General features: G+C 37.8%; 1 protein-coding gene across 1 annotated transcript in view; it reads right to left on the minus strand.

Moving 5' to 3' along the window:
• LOC109044739 (uncharacterized) overlaps positions 1 to 19,371 on the minus strand; it is a 55,938-nt gene extending 36,567 nt beyond the window's left edge. Inside the window, exons 1-10 of the mRNA XM_072305090.1 lie at positions 19,051 to 19,371; positions 16,151 to 16,229; positions 15,032 to 15,173; positions 14,736 to 14,819; positions 12,863 to 13,137; positions 9,955 to 10,037; positions 8,909 to 9,082; positions 7,885 to 8,133; positions 6,519 to 6,776; positions 255 to 358 (exon numbers count right to left, since the gene is read on the minus strand). Coding sequence (XP_072161191.1) covers positions 255 to 358; positions 6,519 to 6,776; positions 7,885 to 8,133; positions 8,909 to 9,082; positions 9,955 to 10,037; positions 12,863 to 13,137; positions 14,736 to 14,819; positions 15,032 to 15,173; positions 16,151 to 16,229; positions 19,051 to 19,089 — 1,487 coding nt within the window. The 5' untranslated portion in view covers positions 19,090 to 19,371. The remainder of the gene's footprint in view (positions 1 to 254; positions 359 to 6,518; positions 6,777 to 7,884; positions 8,134 to 8,908; positions 9,083 to 9,954; positions 10,038 to 12,862; positions 13,138 to 14,735; positions 14,820 to 15,031; positions 15,174 to 16,150; positions 16,230 to 19,050) is intronic.
• Positions 19,372 to 21,428: the final 2,057 nt, after the last annotated feature.

The following is a 21,428-nucleotide window of genomic DNA, read 5'->3' on the forward strand; positions in this document are numbered from 1 at the left end:
TTCTGGTTGCTATTTTGTGCAATGAAAACAACCTTAGATACATATGTTTTATAAAAGAACACATCATTTATCTTCTCAAGGAGATTAGTAGAAGAATGCTGTTTTCAAAAATACACATTATTTTTCATTTGATAGAGGAGTGTACATTTCAATTTGACAGTTATTGCCACGACATGAAGTAATCGAAAGGACTATTCGCTACTTAAAATGGCTCAGACGAATGTGTTCAACTACTTGTTCTGAGTCAAAATCACCTGAGTTTGGGCACGTTGTTTAGAGACTTGGCAACATCGTCAAAACCTGGGAGTCTTACAATATCAGCAACTTCATCCGTGACAGTGATCACATATGACGTACTCTGAAAAATTAATGATAAAACACCTAAATATTTTTTACCCTCCTTCAATTGCGTTATAATATCATAAACAAATGGAACTACATCAGAGGAAATTTGTATCACTTGGAGAATGTTTGATATACATGACATTTTAATACCTCGGCAACATTGAATGATGACAAATGCCATACATCATCGAAATATGTAAAGCATACTATGAAGTAGGAATAAAGGGACATTTTTATGCAGTGCTTTCTCGATGATTATTTCTATTCCAGTAGAAATAAAAATACTTACACGCGTAAGTTAGAACATTTTGGAGACATTTGTGTCCTACAGTGTTCGTAACCTCGCCTGAGGTGGTAAATTATTTTATCATTGGATGCCCAAGCCACGTCAAATTGACGCGAGAGGCTTGCTTAAAAAAAACTTGCCTCCGTGTTGTATGGGGGTAGACACACACACAGTTAAACATTTCCGCGTTTAGTGTTACTCTGTGTTACTTTATGTTACTTTTTCGTGAGTCAGATCAACCCGAAGGACTTGGTTACTCAGCACAATTTTGCGTTAACTCGACCCAAACCGTAGGGTACTCTGAGACAGGCATGAGGACAGTATTCTTGCGTAACTAATGTACTCTTTTTTCCCTCCTCATGAGCACCAAATAAACGTATCTACCAACCAACCATAGAGATTGAGACTTGCGAGTGTCTAGAGAATTGGACTACCACCGATGCAAACCAGGTTCAAACCTAGCGCAGGCGCCTTTTTTTAACGAGGTCGCAAATTTTGGTCCATTTGACACAGAGAGAACCAACACACACAAAAAAAATGTTGCCAAAAGCTTGTGTTATTCTGTGTTTCACTTCCCATATTAACACAAAATTTCGGTCACATTTTCTCCCCGTGTGCGAGCTTTAGATAAAGGTCTAAAAATAAACCGTAGAAGTAGAATCAAACGTCAAATTTTAAAAAAGAAAGAAAACTATCTAATGTCAACACAGCTGAAGATATGAGAGACGTATTCGGGTTTCGTTTTTTACCTTTCAAATCTAAGTGACACCTCATTAGCAGCATAGGGCGGAGCATTGCGCCATAACGCCTTCAATTTTTTAGACGCAACACGGACATCCACCGAGCACGAATAGTTGTATCTCTGCGCCGTCTTCAACGCGCGTCCTTTCCTTTGCACTATTTCCATATCGACGGTGTACGTCGGCAATCACACAACTCGTTTGCGGTGTCTGAGTTATTTTCTTAAAAGAGAACAAATTGACATCATTCCTTGAAGTTTTTGCAAAATTTTCTTCGCACAGAGAAGAAAAATCACGGCAGTTTTAAAAGATTGCCGTTGAGTAGTTTTCCGTTTATAAAATAAAGTATGACAGGAAGTCTGCGACGTTGCACACCGAGTTATGTGATTGCTACACCGTCGATATGTTGTGTTTTCCTTATCTGTAGACAAGGAGACAAAGACAGGAGAGACATTTGGACGTATTTCTGTCAAACGGAACTATGTGCATCAAGGCATGAGCCCTGAGACCCATAAGAATATATGCATAACAGGGCTCACGTCATAATGTACATAGTTCCATTTGACAGAAATACGTCCATTTTCGCGCCTCGTTATTTTAACTTTGCTCCCGAAAACGAGCGACACCTCATTGGCAGGAAAGAGCATAGCGTCAAGAGTTCACGTTTTGCACCACCGCGCCTTCAATTTTATAGATGCAACACGGGTGCAGGTATAGTTACCCTGACCCGATTTGATTTTTTCATAGACTGCAGTGAAAACTTGAGCAAACACACGAGTTTGCATGGTACACATTTTGATATGACACAACCAACCATGAATAACTAAACATTTGCGGTCTTTACAAGTTTACATACTTCCTCATGATTAATTATTCAGTGATACTGGTTAATTTCTCTGTTCACTCTTTTCTTCTCTTCTCCTCTTTTCTCCTCTTATCTTTCTAATTTTGAATTTAACGGCCGTTTTTCTCGTTAGAAGTAGTGGATTAAACATGGTGTAGTTAGAATGTGGTGTCCTTTATCAAAGGTGATTTTTATTAGATATAAGATAAGCAATTTGAGCCCATCGTTACTTTTTTTATGTGTGATCGTTTTTGGGGGAAAAATATCCTAGTCCACTCAATCCACCAGGATGTGACACGTAACATTCTGAATAATTATTTTCCTCCGATTCTACACACTCAGGAAGAAAAAATTTATAAATTTCAATTTGTTTATTATTTTTTTTATTTCTTTTTTAAAAATGCCTGTACCATGCAGCAAGGAGAACGAAAGAGCAGAACTGATTCTGTAAAGGGGCATGCATTTTGTCACTCTTTACCTCCTCCAAAAAAATTGCCATAAACATTTTTTCAGGCAAAGTTTGTTGTTGCTCTGAATATACCGTTAAAAATAAACTTAGCACCAGAAGTAATAAACCGCAGCAGAAAGAAGGGCGGTCATTCACAAGCGAAGTCATCCGGCTATGAGAATCAGAGAAATCGTAACTGTAAAATCATACTTTTGATCTGGATTTTGAGGACCCGACCGAACATTTTCGTACCATGGATTTTATTCATTGCTGTGCGATCACTTCGGTGCTGTCCCTCTGCGTGGTTCCGTCCCGCAACTACCCGTCAGTTCAAAGAGAGATCGATCTAGACCACTTTTATCTGAAGATTGTTCAAAATACTCTACAAATCTCCGAATCATCCAGCGTTCATATCTCTAACCTCGACGCGAAGCGCTCACCAACGCAGTTAATTCGCTTGCTCCACGAGAGAAATATATCAACAACGATCGGGCATCTTACTGGAGGCACGAAGACCACCTTGGTAATGCTCAGCGACTGTGAGGATATTTTAAGCCTTATTTTGGGCTCCGTCTCGGAAAATACGCGAATTGATCACACCATAGAGAGTAAAGACTTGTCCATTGATGACTCTGTGATAGAGACCGTTTGCATCGAATACCATGAAAAGCACCGAAGCGTGCGTTACGGAAAACCGAACAAAACTTGTGATCATTTCGTAAACCTCCGAGAGGAAGACTTAATTTTAGGCTCGAGCTTGCCGAAATCAACTTTAGAGCAAACTCGCGGACTGTTCCGCCATCCGGTCTGGAACGCAGCGAACCACCTCATCTTCATCGTGCGTGACAATGGCTTGGCCGGGCCGCACGGTACAAACCTCTCTGCGAATGGCGATGTTGGGAAGTGTCATTTGCTGCTTACGTTCAAATTCATTTGGCGCTTCTTCCGAGGCCACAAGACAGTGGCCTGTATCGGTTTCCAGTGTTTCAGCTACGATCCATTCCGTGACGTCATCAACGCGTACGTGACGGAGACTAGCACGTACTTCGACTTCACGATCTCGAATTTGCAGGGTACTCGAATTTTAGTTGCTTTGTATGACTACGATGGTTTATTTGAATACAATTTTGATCTGAAATCGTGGACGCAGATGGCTACATTCGTTTTGGATACGGCCGCCGACCATTTAAACGCGTCAAAAACATACAGAATTGGTAGTGTAGTCGTTTCTCATTTCAACTTCAACTCTACACAAGGCCTTTTCGAGTTGGCCATTGAACAAGATGTGGATTTGATGGTCTACGAGGGCGGGTTATCGGACGAGGATTTCAGCCAATTCGACGTCGTCCAGATTTCCGAACCTGGATCTGTTGTTTTTCTTGTGCCCGAGCGGGGTCTGATGCCTGCCTACATGATACCCGCGAAATCTTTCACGAAAACCGTGTGGTTTTCAATTTTCGGCTCGATTTTACTTGGCATTCTCACACACGAGGTCTACCGACGATTGTGTATCACTCTAAAATCTTCAGAGGAAAACCCGCACCCATCGGAGAACATATCGAGTGTGTTGGCGGTATACTCTTACATCCTTTGCATAGGCCAATCTCGGGTACTTACTGACTTCTCGACAGGAAAGATTCTATTCATGACTCTGTCGTTTTCATTCATGGTTCTCGCGACGCTCTTCCTGAGCGTAACAATTAACAATCTAAGCATAAAATTACGCTACACGCCTTTGAATACGATCGAAGAGGTTATGGAGTCCGATCTGCTGTTTCAGTCTCCCAGAGGGATATCTCAGAAATATCTTTTCTTCGACGATCCGAAGTTCGAAAGGATGAGAGAGAAAGAGCGTACGATACACACTTGGCAGGATTATGAGACAGAGAGAGTGGCAAATTCACTTTTTCTGGAGTTTAGCTCGAACAACGAATCTGATGTTAAATATGGTAGTGCATTGGGGGTTAACATTTCCGAGCAGTCCGCGCATGACTTACTGAATGCTCTGCGAGGGATCCTTTGCAATGATGCCTTCATATTGTTTCTATCTTCTCTGCACAGGCAAAAGGATCTGATAGCCATCATGGACCCAACTACCATGGATGAGGTGTACGTCGACTTGCACATCGTAAAAGAGCATCTCATGACATATCCATATGACATGCGTTTATTGTCTAACTCAGTGTACGGTGCTGCGATTAAATCCGTCGCCGCGCGAATTCAAGAATCTGGAATTTCAAAGAAAGTTTTCGAGGGGATTATAGGAGATTTAAACAACCACTTCCAACGGTATGAAGAAGTTTATGATAATGAGCCCGCTAGACCTTTTAGTATGGTTGACGTGAGCATTGCGTTTATCATACTGATCATCGGTTTAGTCCTCAGCACTTTGGTATTCATCGGAGAACTTTTTTGGTCGGATTAGATTTCCGATGGATGTTGCTCTTGATCTTGGGAAACACCGCAAATAGAATAGAATTGACAGTCTCTCATAAGCTGAACACAGTTCTATATCTATTAATCAATTTTCAAAACAATTACAAAATAACATGATTTATATACACCCCCTATCGAAATATTTCAAAAAGAGACCAATAAATTTAGTATGCATTGAGTATCAGACTATGTATGAAAAAAAAAATAGCAAAATTAAGTATCAAGGAAGGACTAATTCATTAAGGGAAAATGACTCAACAGCACAGGATAATGAATGATAACGCTGAAATTCCCGACGGAGTTTAATGATAATTATGGTTATTTTAACCATTTTTCTAGAAGAGCTAACTACAAAGTTATAAGACTTTACCAATGAATTCGTTGATCCTACCATATTCGTCTGTCAACACAACAATCATGAGCAGGATCTTTTATTTTTCTTATTCGTGAGTGAGTTTTAAATATTTCATTAGGTTCTGATGTTACCTTACCTACACATAAACACACCCTCACACAGTGTCGCTTAAAGTCGCTCACTTAATAACTCACTTAATGTCGCTCCTTAAAAAACACTCTGGCGCTCTGCGACATCCAAACGCCACATATAGGTGTATCTTCTCAGAGGTTCTCGGGTAACTGGCACCGCAACATCTCTTCGCCAACACCCTGCCACCATTCCTTACCTTGATGTTACACATATATATAGACCTAGATGTTAAAAGCACCATTGAATAAATGTATCTACCAACTAATTATACATCTTTTGTGATCCCTACTTTTTAATTGTTTTAAATTCTGTATTTCACCATGTTGATCTCTCCTTTGAGGTGTTAATGACCCAGATGTTGAAAAAGCCTTTAAATAAACGTATCTACCAACCAACCATAAATACATAAAAGTCGCTCCTACAACACACTCTGGCGATCTGCGACATCCAAACGCCACATATTCCTATCTTACCGGAGGTAATCGAACAACTAATAACGCAACATCTCTTCGTCAACGCCATGCCACCAAGGGACGTCCCCGTCGCCTTCTCACAGGCCTGTACCAAAACTTGATCGGGCAACCTCTCCTTGGACATTTTTCGCATACGCCTATACCACACTAACTGCCACTCAATGCACACATGGTACCTTCTATACATCAAGTCGTCACCTTCCGGCCAAAGTATCACAAACGCCATGCATAGTTTCAAAATTTCCGCCGCCATTTTATTTTTTTACAGAGAAATTTTTGGTTGAATCTGTCCAAAAATTTCCCTGAATTTTCTTTGTGCTGCCGATAAAATTCGGTGAAATTTTTGGACAGCGTCGTCGAAAAATTTCTCTGTGAAAAAATAAAATGGCGGCGGACATTTTTAAACGTCGCATGGCGCTCGTGATACTTTGCCCGGAAGGTAACGGAGTATTCTCTTACCTGCCCTTCAAAAACGAGGAGCTCTCCCGTCCAATTCACAGGCACAGTTGTGTTGCTACAGGGTAGCTCTGTTTTCAACACAAGGGTTTCGTCCAATGATCGAAATCCAGTCACCTCAATGTCAGTCCACTGTAGTTCACCATTGGGTGAGAGGAGGTTCCTTCCATCTATAGGGGGTTCCAGATCAACTTGACACGGTAACCCGTTGAAAATCCTTAGCTGCCCTAGTCCCGAAGCAGGCATTTTTGCATAAGAGGGCTGAAAGTATAATGGACCGTGGATGATCTTCTTTCATTTCTCAATAATTATGTTGGCACATATACGTATTATTATACCATTTTTAAGATCGTTCTGGCTTCCGCACAGTGGATTCAGTCCATTGGGGAGGTCGGACAAAATTTGAAAACTTTAACAGTTTTCAACTCCGTTAAATCAAAACTTTGAGATTTTAAAAGTGGTTCCATTACTTTCCTCGGTACCCCTCAAAATTTAAAATGTGACAAATTAAACATCGAAATTTGCAGTTTTGGTAAGAAAATTCATGGTCGACCTCTCTGAATCGATCCATCGAGTGCCGACTGGTAGTAATGCGAACTTTTATGTTGTCGTAGGAACCATAGGCAGATCTGGGGGTGGGGGGCGTATGGGACGTACGCCCTCCTAGTTCGCCCGAAAAAAGAGGAATAAAAAGGAAAGACAGAAAAAAAGAAGAAATGAGGGAGAGAAGGAGAAAGGACGCTTATATTTGGTACATATTCATGAAAAAATTGACTCAAACTATAAATATATGTGTTAGATGCTTTAAAATTTCGGAAATTTGCTGGGGTAATCCCTCAACGCCCCCATCCACCCCGTTCGACGTCTTGGGATCCGCCTATGATAGGAACGCGTATGACAAAATCTATAGCGCATATTTTTCATGCTTCTTAAAAAATGATTAATGTCTTAGTTGTTTAGGGTAATATATTCCTGAGATGTATTCTATTCTCACAGTTATTAAATAATTAGATGAACGAGCTTCGTTATTTATTTTGATACAAACAAGGCGTAGGAATTCATCCAAATCAGAGGTTGAACCTATCTCTTAATAGTGAATATCACTCCATCTGGCTGTTTAAAATCCTATTGTAGTATATCTGAAGAGCGGTGTTGTTAATGTATGTATATTCATCAAGATTTAGTAGATGACTTTCAGAAAAGTTCGGATCAGAAATCCTAAACACATTCAAAATTCATGATAATTCCTTGACATTTTAATTACGGTTCTATTACAAATATATCCATTTAAAATTTGACGATCTAATGTTTAATCGTGTAAATTCCTCATAAAATCGGTCATCAAATTATATAATTAGACCTGACTTACCTCCAGTTTGTACTCAAGATAGGCTGACATGACAAATGCAGCGGCACAAAATGACGCTCCAATCGTTATATACTGCAACGGCCTTTTGATGCCGATTTTTTCCAGTATAGGATTTAGGAAGAGTCCAAATACTGGAATAAGTAACACCGTAAATAACGGATTCAGCACTTCGATCTGGTCCGGTTTAATTGTAAACCAGTTGAAAACAACACCGTCCATTTGTGAAGCTTGGAATACCCAAGTGGACCCCTACGGTGAATGAAAACATATTGTTGGTGATGTAAAATTAGCTGTCAAAAGTATTAGTTCAGCAAGGTATTTCCCCTATTAAAAACTATACCTCGTTTTGAGTTTCGTAAAAAAGAACCATATTCATCCAAGTAGGACAGTTTGCAATAAATTGCAGTTACATCGTAAAATTATTGATATTTCATCGGAGTGTTGCATGTTGCCTATCTGCTGATAGAAGGAACACTTTTTATTGAAATTTATTGCAATACAATTGAGATAAGTTACGAATTTTCAGTGCATTGCGTATCGCTTATCTTGCTGACTTGTGGAGGTCGTTTTGTAATTTGCTCAAAATCGGCATTTATTGACCAAACGATGTAAACATATTGCAATAAATCGAAATTTCATTTAAATATTTTCGCATTGGAAAAAAACACATTGGATCTAGAGTCCAGACTCTTAAAAACATCGACAAGAAAAAATACTCTTGATTCAATCAGATTTAAGCTTAAATTAAGAACCAAGCCTCTTACTTTGAGCGGATTTCCTTTTGATTTAAGCTTAATTCTGATTGAATCAGGAGTATTTTTTCTTGTCAATGTTTTCAAGAGTCTGGACTCTAGATCCAATGTGTTTTTTTTCCAGTGCGTTACACTGAGCTACACCAGAAGCAACCAGCTGAAACTAAGAAAACGAGATTTAAAGCATTCTTTTTTCGTAAAAAATTATGTAAAAAATGAAGCCACCCTATTAAAAAACAAGTCAATCTCAATGAACCCGTTGCAAATATCACCTGTTGATCAAAAAGAGCGAAGAACAAAGGAACCGGAAGAAACATAGGGAGCACCCCGAGAACTTCTCGCACATCTTTCAAGAGTTGCGGATGGAACTTGTCCTGGGCGTATTCCAACCAATGCGCGGGTTCATCTAATGCACGTCTCGGGGACATCTTCCTCCACAAAGCGCACTAGAGCGATTAAAACATGACGTTGAATAAATTTATATAAGGCAGTTATTTGATAAAGTCCATACACGAACGAAAATTGGAGAGACGGTCTATTTGTTGGCCAGATTCTAGAATGGAGGTGTTGCATGTGTGAGGAATGTGCGATTTGACTGTTGATTTATACGTAAAAGTTCGCGAGAAACACGATGGTGCCACTGGTTTTCTCTGAAATCAACTCCCAAGCTCAAAAAAAGCTCTCAAGTTGAGGCCAAAATGGAGGGAATATCCCGCGCTATCCTGAGAGTCCACATCTACATCAAGACAACCTCTCCATGCAAAAATAGGGAGCAAATACATTGACAGGGCTGCCACTTTATTTGGGGGCTCCAAAACTGAAAACACGGCAACCCTGTCAATGTATTTGCTCCCTATCTTTGCATGGAGAGTGTGTTTTGATGTAGAAGTGGACTCTCGGTATAGCGTGGCATATCCCCTCCATTTTGGCCTCAACTTGAGAGCTTTTTTTGAGCTTGGGAGTTGATTTCAGAGAACACCAGTGGGACCATCGTGTTTCTCGCGAGCTTCTTCACAGGAATCAATGGTCAAATCGCAAATTCCTCACACAAGCAACAACCCCATTCGAGTTCGGAAACCAATTTAGGTCTAATTTTCTGCACAGGAACTACCATGCCATAAAAGGAGGACAAAGTCTGCCATCCACAGCAAAAATTTCGTGCTTCTAGTCCAAATTTTGTAGGTTTGGGAGGACCGCCATCAATATGGCTCTAACAATTGGATGAATTACAAAGGAGTGATAGTGACTACGTCTAACATTGCTTAATTTTTTCCTCTGGATTTTTTTTACATGAAAATTATGGAAAATTCATACTCACTAGAATACACTTGAAAGAGTCAGCTAAAATGTTCCCTTCAGGTTTTTGTAGTTTATACCAAGGTTTCCCGCATATTATCAACACTGAAACAATAATTTTTCCCGATGACACGTATGAATTAAACGAATTCGAGGTTGAAGCTAATTTGTAGCATGCTGTGGCATGAACATGACAGCAAGACGAGTTAGATTATGGAGAGATTCTCCCAGCGGCTGATGATTTCTTTTATTGATCTAAGTAGAAAGTTGAGACCAGAAAGGGTACAAGCTCTCTTGTTTTCTTAGACAAGCAGTAATTCTGTCTATATATTCTTATTTTAATGGCCACGTCTAATCTATTCCAGAGTAATTGTCACCTCAATATTTCTGATATAACATCCGATGTACTTGCTTCCTATTGAAAACAATAAATAACAAACAAACAACAACAACAACAACAACAACAACAATAATAAAAACAACTAGTTCATCAGAATAAATTGCCTCAGGGAAAAAAATTAAATCGATGTGGAATTAACTAACCAAACTATAAAGAATTGGAATGAACGCAAGAAGATACTTGTCATATTGCAGTTTCGCATAGTTTAGAATACAACCTGAAGAAAGGCCAACACTGTCACATAAAACTTGGTTACAAGAACTAAATCACTTTGAATACACTGAAAATATGTTCGCAAAACGTAACGGGAAAAGTCTTATTGGATAGAAATGTGGCATGGAGAAGTGACTGATTGAGATCAGAAATTCCCCATTGCGTGAAATGTAATCAAAATATTTATCCAGAAAAAGAGAAGAAAAATTGTCCATAAATTGCTTAAGTTGGCAATTTAAATACAAATAATCCTCCCTAAATTTTAGGTCAATAGTTAGGGGCTCAGATGATTTGCAAACTAATTTATCTAAATGCAATTTTCTCAGAAGTTGCTACCAGATGAAAATCCTACAGCCGTATTCAATCAAAGCTTTAGAGCGAGGTAAATTTGTGTTATTCGAACATAGATACAAATTCGTCCTCCCTAATAGATTGTTTGCCTATGCAGCGAAATTGAAGGCAAACTTCGAATGGATAATCGTTTTAATTAGGTTCACGACATTATTTATCGGTTCAATCCAAGTCTTTGGAACGAGATGGATGCACATTTTACGAGTAGACTAACTATTCGCGCTTCTATGTAGGTTTTGTTGCCTATGCAGCAATCGAAGGCGACTCTCTTGTAAGCGCTATATAACGGCTAGATATCTTTCGCTTCTGTCTCTGTACCTTTTAAAACTATCTGTCCAAGTAGGCAACATCTTTTCTATTTTTAGGGGCTACTCGGAGGGTTTTGTTTTCATCAGTCTACTGTATGAACAGTTATTATCTTCACCACATAAAGTTTTACTTGCTACTTTTATGCAAAATTTACCAGTGAGTCACTAAAACATAAACGAATTTTGTCTTGATGTCAATGACGAGTAGAACATGATGCGGACATTAAAAACGCGAAAAAGTAACTCAGAAACTATAAAATACGGTTCAAAGAGTGCAAATTTTCCACAAATTAAAAACACCCAGATTTTGAGTCGAACCGAGTGGTGTCATCCGGTACCAATGAGAAGCACGGGTTTCTTTTGGGGAAAAGTCGTAATTATATCTTCAGAAGGATCAAATCTCATTCATGTTATCAGTGGTATCTAAACAAGCAACAGTTCCACATTGAAATACAATTTTTTCAACAACCAACGGTACAATATTGTAGGAGTGATAGCAGTGATAGCTATTTGAATACCGTAGTACATAACTTTCCAACATTTCCCCGTCATTCCGGCGCATTTGAAGTTCCGTTGAGACTTTAGACCTTTTAAGGTGAATCTTCAGCTGTAGTTCCGGAAAAATTTACCACGTCGCTCTGCTAAAATCCAGCTCCGAAATCAGTGATTATTTAAATATCACAATAAATATTCTAAATTCTAAGACTCTTAAGCTCTGGCAGCATACGGAATCCTTAGGAACAAACTCGAGCTTTGAAAGTTTAATAATAAAAGCTTTAACTTGATCCCAGTTTCTCTCATGGGACATCTGTGAGTGCTAGAGAGGTAGCTCACGGTGGGGGACATATCTGCATCTGCTAAAAGCGATCACTCACGATTGGTTGCATCAAGGTCATCATGCTTACCCCTACTTTTTTCTGGAATCAAGTTTCAGAGCTTCAGAAATTACTTTTTACGTCTTTTTTAGTGTCAATAGGAAAAAGAATGTTATTGCTAGAACTTATGACTTTTTGATTTTAACAGAAATTCCTTTAACTTTCATAAAAGCTCAAGGACTCACGTGGAGCTGTACGGACTCTAATAGCGTGCACCAAAAAATCAAAACACAGCAGCGGTGGCGCTTCCTACGCGAAAAAATTTCTTACTAAGCACCGCTGTAGATTCACCTTACAGGCTGACTTGTGTAGGATTTTGGCTCCAAACTACGCTGATGTTCACCAGATAGTCTACCCACCTGCGGGGTGATTATTGAAATTGATAGACAAAGCAATAGACAAAGGAGACAAAAGAGATCTTGAGGGATCCTATTGGTGGAAGCGGGTGGCTGCAATGGACAAAGGACTAGGTGATAGACTAACTGACGACAACCCACGAGAGACCCGATAGTTAGTCCATCATTTTATCCCTTTGTCTATAGGAACCACCCATTTCAACCAATAGGGTTGCTTTATACTCCTTATGTCTTCTTTATCTATTGCTTTGTCTATCAATTTCAATAATCGGCCCGCTGGTACTTTCATAATATCAAATAAAAAACACAAGCTTTAGTGACCCATTGAACCCTGTATCACCCTTAATTCTCTTATGCGTCAATAGTTTTACCTCGTTTAAAATGGATCTGAGTACCTGTTCTTGATCTCTTGTTTTTCTACACTGACCTAGACCAAGGAACATGAAAGCTGCGGGGACTGCAAAAGCAAGAGGATAGCAAGACGATTCCCCAAGACACGTGACGTCCTGTCTAAGGATTGGACCTGCAATTGCAGCCAATAGGGAGCCGATAGTCACACAAAGGTAGAATATAGAGAAATAGGTTGCCAGCTGTTTCGCCTGCTGTGGTAGGACGAACTGATCACCTCCAAAAACACACATGCATGGCTTCATCAAGCCAGTCCCGAAAGCCGTCAGAAACAGTCCCAACAATGAAAATTCTCTGGAAAAATACAGAAGTATGATTTAAATCTCATGCTGCAGAGCAGCGGGCTGATTATTGTAATTGATAGACAAAGTGATAGACAAAGAATAAAACATGATAATAAATCGATCCTATTGATGAGAGCTGGTCGCTGCAATGGACATCCCTGCTAAAAATGATGAGTAGGCTATTCAGAATTCGCCGACTCACATGAGTAGAATTTACTACTTATATGAGTAGAAATCCTACTCATATCACTAGAATATTCTACTCATAAGAGTAGAAAAGTTCAACTCATATGAATTCAATTTTTTTCATTTTTCAGAAGTGGTGTTTTTGACCAGAAGACACCGACATATGTTGTAAATTTGAAAAATAAGAACATTTTATTCTTATAATTTTTTAGTTGCGGTGACTAGTTTCTGAGATATTGAACATGGTAGATTCAACGCTGAACTCATGTGAGTTGAAATCTCTAGTCATATGAGTTGGAATCTCTAGTCATATGAGTCGGCGAAAAGTGAGTAGAGAAATTCTGCTCATATGAGTTGAATTCTATTCATATAAGTTGAAATTATATTCATATGAGTTGAAATTCTATTCATATGAGTTGAAATTCTATTCATATGACTTTGATTTTCTACTCATTTGTACTCATCATTTTTAGCAGGGATAGGAGGTAACTAACTAACAGAAACCCACGAGAGACACTGCAGTTAGTCCATTAGTCCCTTAGTCTATGATAACCACCCTTTTGAACCAATAGGATCACTCCATATTAACTATGTCTTCTTTGTCTATAGCCTTGTCTATGTCTATAGTTTTGTCTATGTCTATCAATTTCAAGAATCAGCCCGCTGGAAGTCCAAAAGGCCTCGAATTTGTCCCCCAGACCCCGGTCCCTGAGTTGTCTCTCAAGAAGTCATTTTTTACGACATTCTTGATTTTTTTGATTTGGGGTCAGGACCTTCAAACTCTCCTCGAACCCATGAAATTTTTTGGACAAATATATTCAAATTCGCATTGTTTTCTTTTTCTCTTGAGAAGATTGTTCAGCATTATTTTCCAAAATGTTAGAGGGTAAAGATAATTTATTTAAATGAACTTCTTAGAGACGAAAACAGCTCGTTGCGGTATTCCCATAGAGAACAATCAAATATGACGTCATTTTGGAATACAACAAAGTGCTGAACTGCTCATGTAGTTGCTGTTGTTCTGCTTCTGCTACGAGCGTCTAGGGCATAGCCCTGTTTGGCAGGCCATCTAGAACCGAGCATATTTAATCATAAATATCATAAAAACGAAAAATTGGTAAGTATAAAGGACTCTTGCAATTGAAGTCTTTAAATGTGAGAATTATTGCTTTTCAATAAAGTTTGGCAGTATTCACTCGTAACGCTCTTATCCTTAGGTATATATGGGAATCCAGGTTGTCATTATAAACGCGAAAAATGTACACCTCTTTTTATATGGTGTTACAAATTAGGGAGAACTAAGAGGAGGCCTATATTACTCTACTATCTTCTGCGTCTGTTGTTCGGGCCTGCAGAATACCTACCGTGGATTAATGTAACTTGTCCACCTACTCTAACTTAATGTAACTTAATGTAACTTACCTGAAGTAATTAGACCATTGAGTAGCTGCAACAGCCATGAGAATGTTCCCCACCACGTGTATAACTGACGAGTATAAAATTGTCCTAATGAAAAAAAAAATAAATTCAAATATTTTCTTTAACATTTTGTCTAATTATTGCTATTATGGTTTTTTGTATTTTTTTTGCAAAAAAAAATCTTCTTTTGCTTCAAATCCACAAGTTTATTAGGCTGAATTTTACTCAAAAGTCAAAGTAAGAATAATCTGTCATTTTTAGAATGCTTAATTACCAAATACAATTTTGACGTTACTCACCGATATTTTCCAATGTAAGAATCAGCCAAAACGCCTCCGAAAATTGGCAAGAAATAGCAGAGAAACGTGAAAATATGAAAAATTGAGATGGCATCTTCTTTTGAGTAATGCAGGAAGTTTCGAAGGTAAAGAGCCAAAATAACTGAAACAATGATGTACAAATCTTACCTAAAATTATGTTCGAGGGCAAATACTAATAGAGAATGCTTATAGTAAGAGCTTTAGTACTGCCTTTCAAGTTTCTCGGTGCAGTTGCTGGAAACCCTTCTCCTTTTTGATGTGACATAATGTGCCTCTCTACTCTCCAAACCCTTAAGTTAGAAATCCCCCAAAACTCTCGTCGTTAGACTTGATTGCTAACCAGCTAAAGTGAATTTACAATTATGTAAAATATAGGAATGTTTGTGCCGTCAAAATTTATCTGGTCCCCAGTCATACGGATTTTTTACTTCATTTGTTTATAATTTTGTTTTTGCTGATGTTTTAAAATCCAACGACTGCAAGACTCACTGAAAATGGTTCGGTTTTTCAATTTTGATTTTATATTCCACTTTATATTTAGTACAGGAACTATCCGATTCATGCTTATGTATTGTAGTGAAATATTCCATTGCCGGAATAAAAATGTCAGAATTACTAATTTAAAGATAATGTAATTAACCGGAGCCGTTTTAAATGTTTTTTTTACTTAAGCTTTTACTTCAAAGTTAAGTATTGTTCTGAAGTGTGAAGTGTGCAAATGATTTCCAACTTTATTGATTTATTGGGTTTTTACTTTTTACCCAACTGTATTGGGTTTATTGATTTGTGTCAGCATCTCCAAGATGAAAATAATTAATAGAATGGTTAGATGAAATGGTAAAAAACTACGACGTTTGTATGCCTGACTCTTATGTATTGGATGGTCACGCAATACGTTGAGTATATAAACAAATACAATTTAGGCTCATGTCTAATCTTGAAATGTATTTGGCTCTTTTGTTATTTGTATGCCTGACTCTTATGTATTGAATGGTCACGCAATACGTTGAGTATATAAACAAATACAATTTAAGCTCATGTCCAATCTTAAAATGTATTTGGCTCTTAAATATTACTTAGAAGTGAGAATCAATTTACCTCGTGCTCCGAAAAACGCGTAACGCTCACACAATTCAGTGGCAAGAATGAAAAACACAGATCTTGGATACTTTAGTGGCTGTAGGTCAAAAAAATTGGAACAATAAATACATAAAAATAAAAAAATCCACCACAATATATCTAAAACTGAGGCTTTACATTCACACTGGCAGGCTCAAATGCAGAAAAAAAGACTAATAAGACGCGCATCTTGTAGTCACCTTCGCTTAAAACAATCTCAATACAACCGTGCTAAGGAAAAACGCCGTATGAATCTTCAAGCGTTGCCAAATTTCCTCCAATTAGAATAGTTGGATAAAATGGTAAAAAACTCCAACGTGTTGTATGCCTGATTCTTATGTATTGAATGGTCACGCAATACGTTGAGTATATTAACAAAAACAATTTAAGTTCATGGCCAACCTTTAAATGTGTTAAAAATGGATAAAACACGAATGTCCTGGTAAACTTATGAATTTTTTCCTCCTAATTTTTCAGGTAATTTTTTTCGAAATTTCACGTGAAGCTCCTGAAAATTTCAAGGAAAAATATTCATAACATTCCCCAAAAATAAAAATTTTATCGAAGGAAATTTGGCAACGCTCGAATGTTCATACGGCGTTTTTCCTTATCACGGTAGAATATTTTTTACATTCATTACACTCACGGAAATTTTGAAGAGATTCAAAATAAACAATCATTTTCACGGAGCGAATCAGCGTGTAAAACTTCAATAGTCGAAACTATTTTAAACAGAAGACTATAATCCTCAATCTTCAAGTAATGGTTTGCCTACATCAGTCCGCCTCGTAAAGTAGCATAAAAATTTCTCTCAAGGATATCGATGGTGAAAGTGCAGAAGTGCGTATCTCGATTTTTGACAGTTTTGAGTTAGCAGCATAAACGTGTTGTTGAAGATGTCGTCTATCTGCCGGCAAGAGACTATAATCGAAAAAATCGGGAAGTCACCCAAAACCGTATCTCGGGCTTACGTGCAGAAATGCGTGTCTCGTTCTGGCTCCTTCACTTGGACTGCATTTTGCAATTTGGAACTATAAATTCTGACTCATCTGGAAAAACACTTATGTGTATAGGGAAACTAATGGCACATACGTCGTTTTTAAACCGGGTTAGAATTTATAGTTCCAAATTGCAAAATGCAGTCTATTTGATCCGGCGCGCTTTATTACGCACAACGCGCTCTCTTCGTTGTTTCCCGCCTACAGCATACGTAAGCTGACCAGCTGTTCTGTGTTTTTATATATTTTCGGAAATTCGCTGGTTTTGAAAAGTTGCTAAATGCTTATCACTCGAGGGCCCTCTGGTGTCATTTCCCGAAGATACCTATTACCAGCGGCGGTTTTGTTCCCTATAAAGCACGTATCACATTGCTGAAATTCTCATCGAGTTGCCTGGGCCAATGATTTGCCTTCAATTAGCCGGCTATGCAAAATGATTGTCTTGACGCACGAATAGTGGTATCAGAATTTCGCATTAAGATTACACTGTAGTTTGAAGGCGCTCTTCTGTATCGTATGTGAGTGGCCCTGTACAATGATGTTGAGCAAAAATATTCAGAGTTTTGGAGTCTTCAATCGAGGCGTGATTTAGAAAAAATGCCCGAAGAACATTATTATTATAATATTATAATACATTATTATGTTTAAAAAAAAACTTAAGAAATAGCATCTTTAGAGGACGACGAAAAATCTGAATTGAACCAAAAATTCCGAGAGCTTCGATGCTGCCAAGAAAAAAGAGGGTGCCCCATGACCCTCATCAAAAACTAGTGCTTTGATGCGTAGGTATACTGACAGCAAATATTGCCTTGAAAATGACAAATTTGCAGCACCAACGCATTTGTGCCTATCCCAAGCAGCAGTGATCGCGAGAAATAGCGATTTTATCAGTTGATTATCGCGATTATATCGGTGGAAATCTATCGCAATATTATCGACTAAAAAATTGCGATTTATGGCGATTAAATCGCTATGCATCGCAATTTTTTGTTCAATGTTCAATGATCAATTTTCGTCGATAAAATCGGGATTAAATCGCCATATATTGCGATTTTTGTTGCGATAAAACCGCAATTTTATTGCAACAAGATCGAGGATAATCGCTCAGATTTTGATGATCTTAGCGATTTTCTCGCCGACAAAATCGCAACAAATCGCGATTTTTCCGTTAAGAAATGCTGCTTGGGATATAGTCACCGTTCAATGTGCAGGAATTACTTGAAGAAATCTTCTCGAATATATTGGTCCGCTTGAAAAATACACCTCTTGCAGTTCTGCCGTATGATGTTGCATCATTATTTGTCGTCCTGAAGTAAATTGTGTTTATCAGAGATAGGGTCCAGAAGCGAATAAATAATCCCCGTTGTCAGACATTATGGAATCTTTTATGCATTTTATTTCGAGAGAGGAAAACAACAAATTACATCTCTTGTAACTTCGTAATCCTTCAGTGATGTAGCCAAGGTAAACACTAACATAGTGTTTGATTAAAAAATCGAGCTACAAGCCATAATAAAACAATCCATATTTCAAACTACATGTAGATGAGAAAATATATAAAACTTACAAGAAACAAAGCAAACGTTTCGACCTTCCTGCTTTGTTTCTTGTAAGTTTTATACGTTTTTCATCTACAAGTAGTTTGAAATATTAATTGTTTTATTATGACTTGAAACTCGGTTTTTTAATCAGTTACTATGTTCTGCACAGCTTAATCAGCCAAATTTGGCAATGAAGTGTGTAAGCACTAACTTCCTAAATGTATGTCTCTTCAACTTTTTCGTCAGAAACTTTCTGACGTCTATTCTTTATCGAATCAATTATTGTTACGCTTAAATCATTATTACTAGTTTGAAGATTTACAATAAAATACATATTTACCTGATCAGCATTTTCTGCATTCCAATTATCAGCCACCATATTCACAGGAAGGATATTCGCAAGGCATAAAAATAACAACAGGAATTCAAACCAACTAAATCAAATCGACTATGGTCAAGGATCTAACGCATCGAGAGATCCTAAAAATACTGCAGTGAATGAGAATATTTGCCTCGCTTGTAACATTTTAATTTAGGAAGGTTTATCAATAACTGATTTTGTATATTACCACGTGACTTTTCGATAGAACCGGGCTTAGAACCATGATCATTACAACTGAGCAAGGATCGCTGAAACACTGTTTCTGGCTTATTAACTCTGGTTTTCATTCAAAATATCATCGACACTCGGTTGAGCACTTACGCTATCTAAAACCGCGTTAAATCTAGCTCTTGAAATGCTTAAACCAAGTTTCAAAGCATCAATGATAACCCATACGAGTACGAGATGGGCACTTAATTTTTCGTCACTTTGTAAGCGTATTCACGAATAAAACACAGAACTGGCTGATACTACTTCAGGAATTTACAAGCACGTACTTTAAAGAGATGTTCTGTTTCATCGCAATAATTAAGTCTACGCTCGTGAGTTCTATGTCAGATTAAGTTAGGGCTGTATTATGATTACAGGAAGAAAAGGGATATGAATCAAAAATAAACATATTATTATCTACCGTGCTAAGCAAAAACGCCGTAAATCCATCAAGATTTTCCCTCGTTTTTTGGAGCTTAGCACTTTATTAAATAAAAACTGTTTTACCCATGTACCTCAAATTTTCAGGTGAAGTTCTTGATATATTTGCGAAAGAATGCTGTAAAAACATTATCCCAAAGTACACAAGTTTTTCTACTATGATACATTGTTCCCAAAAAATGTAAAATGGCGTTTACCGCGTTTTTGAGTTGCACGGCGGATTTGAGTAAAAATCCCAAATTAACATTACAACCTTTATTTATTCCTCTCCTACCCCCCCCCCCCCAAAAAAAGAGACTAGTAAAATATGTAATTAATTTATTTTAGACTCCTGGTTATGGTATTGAGCTCGAATACATATTTCGCCTGCTAATGAAGGAGCCATTATCATAACAGAAAATGATAATGGCTGAGAAATCCTCATATTCAGGAGAGGGAAAAAAATACAGAGAAAAAAAATTATGGAAAATGTTTTATTCAGGGAATGAATATCACGGTGTAATCTCAATTTTAGGGTTAGGGACGTAAAAAGGTAACATGGAATATTTTGTAAAAGAACATTAATGTTAGGTTTAAAAAACTAAATAAAGCAATTCCTTCCTTCTAGAAAAATAAAATAACCATCAACTGGATTTCCGTGATAATTCAGCATGCAGCATGTAATTTTATCTGAGTGAGCCAGTTGTTTTTAATTTTTAAGCCTGATCCAAGTTTTTAATTACAGCGATGCATTATTACAAAAGATAGATGCGTCTATTAGAGGCCGCATGGAGGTCAAATGAAGGTATCCTCGTGCGTTATTATTCCTTTAAATATGATAAGGAAAAGGAAATTGTAACATCGGAGACTTTGGTGGGAAGCGGAAAATTCATCGATGTCACATTGTCACATCAACGACACATGTCACGCCTGACAAGCCGAGAATGTTGTGAGAGTGCATATCAAATTTGGTTTACTACGTCTTTTGTCGACTGCAAACGGGGAAAACAGGAACCCTCGCCAAAAAATAATCAATTATTTTGATGCTATTGCTCTGAATTACAGGAAATATCTGAATTTGTTTTTTAAATGAAATATCCACACCAGAAATAAGAAGATTTGTCTTACTTCAGGGTATTGGTTTCAGACGGAAGGAATCGCATTTCTCGGAATCAGGGACCTGTAAGTTATAGTTTTATATTGTATATATCTCTATAATATAATTGTATTATCCTCCCATAACGTCTCCTTTTTCATTTCAACTCGGAGGCCTGTAAATCAATCGAATCATAAACGCAAAACTTAACAAACGCAAAAAAAAATGTGACGATACATTTTTGGCGTATGTGTGCCGTTTCGTGCACCTTTAAGTCTTACGATGAAAATACGAGAATCAATTCCAACATCCTTCAATAATTGATGGTCATCGAAGAACTCGGTGAGGACCTTGATATGATATTTCTCTATTTTTTCCTCAACAGGCCTTTTGGCTAACCCACACTTCGGAAAATACTTTCTTTTTCTTGGAACAAGTGGTACTATTTAAGGCAGATATAACTTAAAATGACATTTGAAATTTATGAAAAATGAAGCCGCGGATGAAGTTGAACATATTCCAATGCGTTCTGGTCGTTTTGAACGGTTTAAAAGCCAACGAGTTTGATCTGCATCACGACGAAGAAACAGAGGGGATGCTTTCACCTGCC

This window comes from Bemisia tabaci, chromosome 10 (assembly GCF_918797505.1).
Source record: "Bemisia tabaci chromosome 10, PGI_BMITA_v3".
Classification (NCBI taxonomy): domain Eukaryota; kingdom Metazoa; phylum Arthropoda; class Insecta; order Hemiptera; family Aleyrodidae; genus Bemisia; species Bemisia tabaci.